We start from the raw sequence: 10,045 nt of genomic DNA on the forward strand, positions 1-10,045 counted from the left end.
CTTGGGACTTCGTTGTTATGATGACACATTTGAAACTACCAAAACCTTAATTAGTTGGATTTTGAAAACCAAAATTTGATAGAAATGATTATTATTATTATTATTATTATTATTATTATTATTATTATTATCAGTTGTGGTGCCTACCTAGGGGTATAATTGATTGACTGACCAACCACTTGTGAAGAAGCCATTTGCTATATTTTCATGCCAGCCAACCAGTCAATTTCAGGCAGAACTGAAGGTCTTTGGTTTAGGAGGTCTTCAGTGACAGAGACAGGTGTATTTAAATGGTGCTGTAAACAGGGAAAATTTCTTTTTTTAAAGAAAAAATGTGAATTTAGTCTTTAGAACCCAAACAGGTAAGGTTTTGGTAGTTTCAAATGTGTCATTGTAACAACAAAGTCCCAAGTCCCATATGCACGTTCATAACCCCTCAGCTCCAAGCTAGTGCCAGTGGAAGCACATACTGTTACTTTTTCATAGATCAATCCTCAGAGAATGCAAAGTTGAAGAAATAGCCAGTTTGGATAGAACTATGTGGGAGTTTAGCCTCACCAAAACAATACTTGAATGCATGACAAATCTGCCAAAAATCAAAAATCTCCAGATACCATAATATTTTGCTTGATGCTTGTAGATCTACTCAAACATATCTTTGGAGAGACAGTAAAATGTTATTAATAAAATGTAATATAATAAAATGTAGCCTTAAAATTTTTTTACAAAATCCAAGATCTGAGTACTACTATATAAGACTGGACTTGGTCATCAAAAAAAGTGTGAAGACTTGTGAAGATGCACACAAAATGAAACTCTATAACATATCTCTGTCCTTTTCGCCCCCACTTTTTAGTCTCCATTCTGTCCTCTTCAGCTCCAATTGCTACCCCTCTTCCACTGATGTGTAGCAAAATCAAAACAAGGTTGTCTCTGTCCAAAATGAACCTCCTAAACCTCAACTAAGACAGATATCTGTACCTTTATTTACTATGGGGTATTCAACATCGAATGAACCTGTGATCCCCACCTCTCCATCTCAAATTATTTTGCATTGTACTCTTAGAACTCTTGATCCACTCTAGTTATTGTCTTCACTGTAGTTTCTCCTGGTATTCTGACAATGACAACTACACATGCAATGACAGTGACACAGGGGAACTGGTTTCTGAGTTCGAAATCCCCAAACATGGAAGTCAGGCCAGAAATGGCATCCCTTCAGGACCCCAGAACTCGAAAGGAATAGCAGATACACCTTTTGTGCTTTTGATATTTCATAAAGCAAATTTTTACCCCAAAACATACATACACATTTGTGCTTTTGATGTGTCATCAAGCATATTTTTTATTCCCCCCAAAGTTGTTTTTGGGAAAAGAAAAAGCTTTATGACATAACAACCTCTTAGTTACATGAAGGAGTAAAATTGTTGCTCGCGAGAAATTTAAAAACCTACATTATTCTACAACAGTTTTATTTTTCTTTAAAAATGTGCAGTGATCTCTTATTCTTCCTCTAAGTAAATTACCATTAGACTAAACTGTTGTAACAATGTACCGCAGCAAAAGACAAGTAAAAGCAATGTTTTTCCACAGCTTTCCTTTTTTATGAATGTGTTGAAATAACATGTGCATGAAAGAAAATAGATTTTACTACTGAAACAATTGCACAGTAACTTCATGTGCCCAGTCTAGAGTTTGTTCAGCTGCCAGTTATAGCTTGAAAAATTGACCTGCAGATCAGGGTCACTGAGAAGCAGAGATGCAGCTTCCACTTGGTCACGGTTAAGATACTGAAGAACCCACCTAGAGTAGTAAAGCAGAATACAATAGTAACATGAGAATTAGTCAAGGGCCTTTATATTAACTTAGACACACACACAGAAAAAGTGTCACACCACTTCTCTTGCAAATACATCTTAACATAGCCCCTTTAGACATTTTTGACACTGTGGTATGTCCTAACAATAAAATATGTAAGCAAAAATACTGACCAGGGTGTACCGTGATACAAAGTGATCGTGCGACCCTACTAATCTGGTTGTGATGTCCAAGCCATTTTTTTTTTTTTTAACATAATAAATCAGAGGTATCAGAAACTGACCATTCATTTTGCAACAAAGAACCAATTTCCAGTTGACAACTAAAGCAGCACGATAATAATAATTGGAAACTTACTCTTTCTTAAGGACTTGGATAAAATAGAAAAGATCCAGTAGGCAGATCACTTTCAGCATTAACACTTTAAAGAAATGGTCCTTTCATGATGCTACTTCTCTTGCTTGTTTATGACAGCAGTCTTGTTTGCCGATTTACTGCACTGGTTGTCAACAAGCACAATTCAGGGAGATACTCACTCAAAATTTACTGGTTGGTGACATTTAATCATGTTAATTGATCAGGGTGTGACATTAACTGTGTAAATAGATCTTTAACATTTATTCCGTCTACGGTGTATGTGAGATGAAAAGTGAGGTGAACTCCAACTCGGGCTCCTTTTTTAAATGAGTACAACAGGGATTAAAACAGGGAACCACTGTATAGAAAATACCTCCTCATTAGAAATAATAGCAATCACCTAAACGCAGGAGCCTTTTCTAAAGTACAGGCTTACATTTCCATTTGTGCTAAAGAGGTAACTTACCTCATCTCTTTAAATTTACTGTTCATGGTTTGTTTTTTTGTTTTTTTTTCAGTACAGGCCTGTCACAGTTTGACTTTTGGGGGAAGCAGAGATTTAGCTATATAAAACTCACCTCACTAGCTCCTTTGGGGACGATGCAAAGTCTGTCATGTACCACTGAAAGATTTTAGACATTGTGACCTGAAAAAAGGAAAAAAAATAGTGCTCACTTTCAGAAATTAACCAGCAAATTATTTAGTCATTATTTTTATTTTAAGAAACTTTATCAAGGATAATTCCTCTCTAAAACAAGTCTCGCTTACATGGAGGTCCCAGGGATAATGGCAGAATTGTAAAACAACAAGCACCATGATTTAAACATGCATTTTCAGAATTTGTTGGATACCTAGCTAAATGGAACAATATTAGTTGAAAGCCCATCTTTGAAACAGTTCTCATCAAATGTTACAATGACAGATTTCTGCTATCCATTTGCTTTAAACTGAAAACTACTGTGTACCTGTTTTTTGGATATATCCACCTGTACTTCCTGCTGACAGAAGCTTTCAGCAGCTCTGCTCAATGTCCTTTCTAAATTCTCAGTGGTATAGACACTAACAGCAGGACAGGACTGAGGAAGAAATGACACCTGTTTTAATATTTATTTTTATAACATTAACAGGAATGTCTGTTTTTAATTTTAAACACAGCACAATGGACAAACAGTCTCCATAATGGAATGGTTTTAAGTACTGGGTATGCACAGAAGTACCTTAGCACCACACACAAGTGCAAAGTGAACCCTTGGGTCACGGTCCCTGAGAGAAAACTGGAGTCGAGGATCTTTGGAGTCAAACTGTGGCTGAGTCCTAGATGGGTGTGGTGCATTACCTTTGAATATAAATATATATATATATATATATATATATATATATGTATTAGTAATTATTCAAGTTGGAGGGTTTGGGTCAGTAACCAAGGCTGCAAAACATGTTTTACGAGGAACAGTGCCAAAAGTCAAATGAGCCCTAACATTCATTAATGATTAAATTTACCTCTGAGTATGCCATGCTCAATGTCATCCAAAGACAGGTTAAAACCTCCGACGTTGTACGCCGTGGTCTCCCAGAACTTGTCAATTTCCAACACTGACTGGGGTATAGTATCAGAAGCTGCTATACCATGAATAGTAAGTGCATTGTAAACATTTGTAATAAAGGTTGTTAAGGACATTTTCTTTTGCATGTTTAAAAATTAATCGCAGGAAGTATTCATATAGTAAAACAATAACAGTGTAGCCTAGAAGGAGCTGTTATTCAGTGACTAAACAGAGTTCCACTTTATGAAGGTATTAATGCCACTTACAGCTATCCTTGATGGATGATTTTAGTGAACATGGCATGGTGCCATGCATATAACATCTATCGGTGTTTCTTGAAAGTGCCTGCCAAAGTAATATTCAGCTGAATCTTAGGACCTCTAACCTCAAGATAGTGAAGCAACTAGTAAAAGCATAGAAGCCCAGAAAAGTATGCTAAGACACTAAAAAAAAAAAAAAAAAAAAAAAAAGCATATTACAGCATGGTACTGGAAATGACTACACTGAGTATAGGATAATCGTGATAAACTGCAAAATTATCAAGCACGTAGTAAAGGGAAGCTGACCCCTTCTGAGCATGTCTAGTAATTGCCTTTCTAAAAAAACCTGCAACCACTTAATTGTATCACACACACACTGCCATACTCCATACAAAAGAATGTGCTTCCTTTTTAGTGTCCCTTCAATTAATTAGATCAGGAAAAGTTTTAAGATTTAGAATGTAAAATGCAAAAAGGTGTGATCTCCAGGATACTGTGATTGAGGTGGGGCAGAGGTGAAAAGAGGGCACCTCACAACAAGACTTCAGTTTGCAGAGGTAGGTAGGTAAAACTTACAGCATATGTGGATTTAAAGAGCAAAGCCCCCAGCTGCTAAATTGAAGTATGCCTATAAGGCCTGGCAGGTAGGGATAAAAGATGTACTGTATTTATTACCTTGAATCAGACAAATCAAATCCTACTGTACAGCCACGTGCCACTCTGCAATACAGAAAAGAGGGGAAACATCCTGCACAAAATGTCAGTTAAAAAAGATACTGATGAAAAAAGCCTTTTTTTCTTCTTCACTGAGGGAGGCGAGGTTTACTCCCCTGAGCTGCTGTGATACCAGAAGGTACCTCTGGAATAAGTCACTCTCCCGCAGATCTGTGTAGTTGATTCCTTTCCCAACTTCTGTCATGTACTCTCCTTTTAACCTGCAGGCACAGATGCACTATATAATTCACATACTGGGATGCTTGTGTACATGATCCAATAGAGTGCTATTGAAATTACATTTTATTCAAAGCGATAAGGCATTAACAGCCAGAGTTATGGAAGTTAAACTATCAAGGGATTGCAGTGTGCTCAATTTTAAGCCTAGATAGAATGATATCCTTAAATCCACCGTAACAGAGCAGACATACTTCAATAATTGGGGATGGGGTTAATATAAATACATATAATTACATATATTTATCTAGGGCCCGTTTTGTAAGCATCTCAAAGACTTGTACAATTGTAGTCATTACCTAATCTGAAGGCACTACTTATGTATTTCAAGACATAATTATGTTTTTAAAGAAGAACATGGTACTGTATTAACTAGTCTATGTGGTTTAGATGTTAAGCTGAATCATATTTATTTTTATCTCCTATTCAGACATCTGCTAAAAAAGTGAAATGCAATAAAAAGCCTATATTATAATTCCATATAATTACTGTGGTGTTCATCCTTTTTTAATGCTGACAGTCTTTAAAACTGCTGCTTTTTTATGCATATGTAAGATATTTATCTTTTATTTTATGACAAGCACTGACAAGCACTAAAACAGAGTTTGTCACATCTAGTGAATGTTATCAAAATATAAGTGATAAGTTTACTTTGATGCTCTGTGTGTGTGTGTGTGTATATATATATATATATATAGCACTGACAAGCACTAAAACAGAGTTTGTCACATCTAGTGAATGTTATCAAAATATAAGTGATAAGTTTACTTTGATATGTATATATATATATATATATATATATATATATATATATATATATATATTATATATATATATATATATATATATAGCTATATAATATGAGATGCACTGTTTATTTACATGTTTAGTCAGGCACAAATACATTTTTATTAAGGTAATAACTATCTACAGTGTGTGAGAGCCATGAAACTTACTTGTTCATATGCTTTTGCAATGAAACCGCCACCTCTTCTGCAGATGAAACACGGTTTAGAACGTTGAGATATTCTGAAGACATATTACTGCTTTCAAATACTTTAACAATATACTTTTATAACTTATACTGGCACTTCTGTTTATACATTGTTTTCCACGTGACTTTCAACAGTTTGCGCTAGTAACATTTCCGGGTAAACCTTGCAAGGAAGTTTATGTCACTATTAGCAACAGAAAAGCGTCTGCGACTGTAAAAAATAAAACTCTCACAGCATTCACCTATGCGGCGTAATTACAGTAGAAAACGTGGTAAGAAGACCCCCTCGTGTGGCTAACAATCATATTGGTTGCTTTATCGTATCCCAGAGCTTGCTGCGTTGGCTGCTCGTGGCTGCTTTCTTTCTGATGTCACACGCAGCTTCTAGAGAAACGCCTTTTCCAAACCTTACCGCGCAGAACATTTACATTTGTCTGGATTATCTACCTGTATAATCAGTTTGATGTAATTGATTAACATTAACTTTATTGTAACATTATAAACCACTTATCATGGATTTAGTACATTATGTACTAGGTTTGACAAGGCTTCATTGTATAATTATAAAATGTCGTTCGCCTCTGCTAACAAGGGGCAGCAGTGGTTCTAGTGGTTATTTACATTACGATTACCAGGTCACTCATCTCTCGTCGTCTCTTTGTTCACAGCCGCAGCCAGTCTCCCGCAGCAACTTTTCAAAGCTTTGCTGCAGATTTCTGCAGGTGGAGTTGAGTGACGTCACGAAGCAGCCCTCAAAGAACGTGCATCTCTGATTCAGCGCAGAACTGTGCAAATCTGCACTATAAAAACGTGACTATTATTTGATTTATGTTCTATCTGGAAGCAAGTTATTGTTGGTAATAAATTACCAGGTGTGGTCTGTGGTCAGCTATGTATCCAATGTGACGTGTTTAATGTTCCTTAGTGCAGTAATTTGTTTGGATCATGTGTTTATGTGTGTATACTGTATGTGTGTTTAGATCAACCTTTGATACAGTACAATTAATATGGTAAACTTAAAATAAATCAATCTGTCCCAGTCACATCAAAGCTTCAGATTCAAATAGACATCTGTGTCATTTAAATGTTCAATCAGTTAATATATAGGATGAACATGCAAATGAGTAAAACCAGAAAACAGTTAAGGTACAGTATAATTAGAATCTTGTAAACAACCATTTTTTTTTTTTAAATTGATGAATAACAGCTGAAGAATGTCATTAATATTCGTGCAATCCCCCCATTTTCAGCCTTTATATCAGCACTCCTTTGGGCATGGAGGTGGAGTTAATAAAATACCTTCAACAACAGGTCTACTACCTTGAACTTGAAGCGAATTTCATACATTCTTTTTGCACTATACATGTTAAAGTAAAACACTAAAGCCCATGTCTGAACTAAGCGGTCACCGAAGACAGACGTCTCTTCTGAAGGTTCAGAGGCCGCCACACCAAATAGCAACATTTACTTTAAACTAAATGATCAATAACAGCTGTAAGGCAAGTCATTGAGCAGGTTATGAGATCACTGCATGGCCTGAATACTATATATCTAATCAATTAATCTATTTAAGTACAGCATTTACCAACATTTTGTTTTTGTTCTGGAACAGTTTAGAGTCTAGACAAATGTTTACTTATAAATCTTACAGTCACAGTGATGTGTCTACAGCTCTTCGACCTAAAGTAAAGGTCAGTTGTTCAATTACAGAATGTCTTTCAAAACAGTGTTATTTCTATTTTAGTAACTTCTGCTGAGGTAGGAACTTTACAAGATGCATTGATGCTTAAAGAAATTCGAAACCATTTTCAATATTTAAGCAGTCGACCTTAACCCAGCTGGGTTTCTTTTCACTCAAGAGCAGACTGGAAAAGCCACGCAGCTGAAGCCTCAGATGACATCTGAAGCAGAGCAAATGATGCAAAAAAATACTTTTTTTTTTTTTTAGCTCTTGTCTCAAAAGATGTCTCTCTCACATTGTGTTTCAGTTATCAAAATGAACACCAAAGTACCACTGAAGGCTTTTCACAGTTCTAAAGCTGGAGTAACAAATTTCTGTTTGTAAAATGAAAAATACCACCCTTACCCCTAACCTTACAACGCAATCACCATTTGATGAGAGATTTCTTTTTTAAAAGGTGCAATATAATTCTCAGACTCCTATAAAAAAAATACTACAGTGCTGTCCAAAAAGTGCTTCCTAAAGTATTTAGTTATATGAAACAGCTCCTTCTTTCACAAAACCCTTTAAAACAAAATATTTGAAACAAAAAGAATCATTAACAGGAATAACTGCATTAATCAGGGAGTTGTTTTTAAGACAGAAAAACTCAACATCATTTTTTTTTTTTTTTTTAATGACTAGAATTATGCAGGAACTTAAGTCACAAACTGATGGCCTTCATTTTGAGTTAAAAGGGAAGGAAGCTATCTAAGTATGATAAAGACTGACAGGGAGCCAGATTGAGGCCTTCAAAGGTATGTTTTCCAGACATCAGAGAATTAAAGTATTGCTTTGGTATGCATTATTTGTTCCATGTAAACAACCCCAAACATAGAACAATGATTATTAATACTGTTAAAAGAACAGTATTTAGGTAGATGTGTATAAATATAAGATGTCTTTTGCAAACTGTGACAGGAAAAGAAGGAACCCCTGCCATAATCCACCTTCCCACTCGCTAGCAGTGTTGTGTAGGACTGTCTGTAGGACTGTCTGTACTCAGGCCAGACTAGCAGCGTCTTGAGATACCTGGGTCTGGCTTGACACGGAACTGCAAGGCTGTTGAGGCCAGCAATTGCAATCAGCTGTGTCGTGCTCGCAGACTGGCGGAGGCAGGGGCACGGGCTGAATGCAGAGGTGGGGCTCGGCAGTATTTAAGCTACACAGTTTCAACCTTCGGGTTCCCAATCCTGTCGTAACTGAGACGTGCTGTGTATCTGTTTTTTGCTTTGTGTTTTCACCCCTTGTGTTTTTGCAGTAGAACCTGAGTGAACCTGAGTGGCATTTGCTAAATCCCAAACAATCTGCTGTTTGTCCAGGAGTATAGGACTGCAGCTTTAAACCACCTCGGGAGGGGAAAAGACTCTAGTTTGTACCCCCTTCAACCGGTAGCCAGCCAGGAGGATACCCACTGCTGGATCGCGGACGATCGACACGTCTGCCTTATTTTGTTTATTAACTGTATTTTTAACATTGGATTTATTCACTTTATTTTCAAACCACAATTACCATTGCTGATATTTGTGGTGGTTCTTTTAGTTTTGTTTAGTAAAATACAGGACTCTTTATTGTGTCTCCTGGAGGCCCAGGATTGGCGCTGTGATGGTGAGGAGCGGCACCAAGAAGAGAGAGACGCCCAGAGGGACGCAGAGAGGATAGCACAACAGGCTGCGGCCATGGACAAGATGGCCTCAGTGTGCGTCCAGAGCATGGTGGTGATCCAGGCCCCAGGATCGGCAGGGCCAGCAGCAGCAGTAAAGTGGAGACAGAGGTTAGATCCCAGCTGGGCGAGACTAAACCCCTCTACCCTACTCTGGGTGCGGGCAAACCATAATTCGTACAGCTCAATTGGTTGGAGGGTACGTCTTGGCAGTCACAGGGCTCGGTGGCCACCTCCTGTATCCATGGAGAAACCAATGTGTACCTGACCACAAAAGCTAGTATGAATGTAGAAAGTAGGACATGTCACATTGTCCACATCGGGAGGATACCCACTGCTGGATCGCGGACGATCGACACGTCTGCTTTATTTTATTTATTAACTGTATTTTCAACATTGGATTTATTCACTTTATTTTCAAACCACGATTACCATTGCTGATATTCGTGGTGGGTCTTTTAGTTCCGTTTTGTGCAATGCAGGACTGTTTATTGTGTTATACTGAAATAAAACCCAATCCGGACACCTTCACCCCCTCCCACAAAGTCCACCACACAACCCAATTATCTTTTTTTTTTTTTTTTTAATTGCAGACCTATTCAGATGGTTCTTTGAACTTGAAAATGACTGGACCAGTTGCAGTTATATATGATATTTTTTAATCATTTTGTTCCTGATAAATAAAATGTCATAATACAATAAGTATATTGAGTGCATTGCTTAAATACTTATTACCTT

At 37.1% G+C, this 10,045-nt stretch overlaps 1 protein-coding gene across 2 annotated transcripts; it reads right to left on the minus strand.

Annotated features, from left to right (window-relative positions):
• Positions 1–535: 535 nt before the first annotated feature.
• Positions 536–6,643, minus strand: LOC121316908. 2 transcript variants are annotated; one of them, XM_041252254.1, is made up of 7 exons: positions 6,557–6,643; positions 5,887–5,923; positions 3,676–4,914; positions 3,393–3,511; positions 3,141–3,251; positions 2,754–2,821; positions 536–1,803 (listed from the first exon to the last, which is right to left on the minus strand). In XM_041252254.1, the coding sequence occupies exons 3-7, from the start codon at positions 3,863–3,865 to the stop codon at positions 1,689–1,691; spliced, it is 603 nt and encodes a 200-aa protein (XP_041108188.1). In that variant the 5' UTR covers positions 3,866–4,914; positions 5,887–5,923; positions 6,557–6,643; the 3' UTR covers positions 536–1,688. The 2 variants fall into 2 exon arrangements, with proteins under 2 accessions (XP_041108188.1, XP_041108187.1); XM_041252253.1 differs by lacking the exon at positions 6,557–6,643 and having other exon boundaries at positions 5,887–6,069.
• Between the last annotated feature and the right edge of the window lie 3,402 nt (positions 6,644–10,045).

This window comes from Polyodon spathula, chromosome 6 (genome assembly GCF_017654505.1).
Source record: "Polyodon spathula isolate WHYD16114869_AA chromosome 6, ASM1765450v1, whole genome shotgun sequence".
NCBI classification, from domain to species: Eukaryota; Metazoa; Chordata; class Actinopteri; order Acipenseriformes; family Polyodontidae; genus Polyodon; species Polyodon spathula.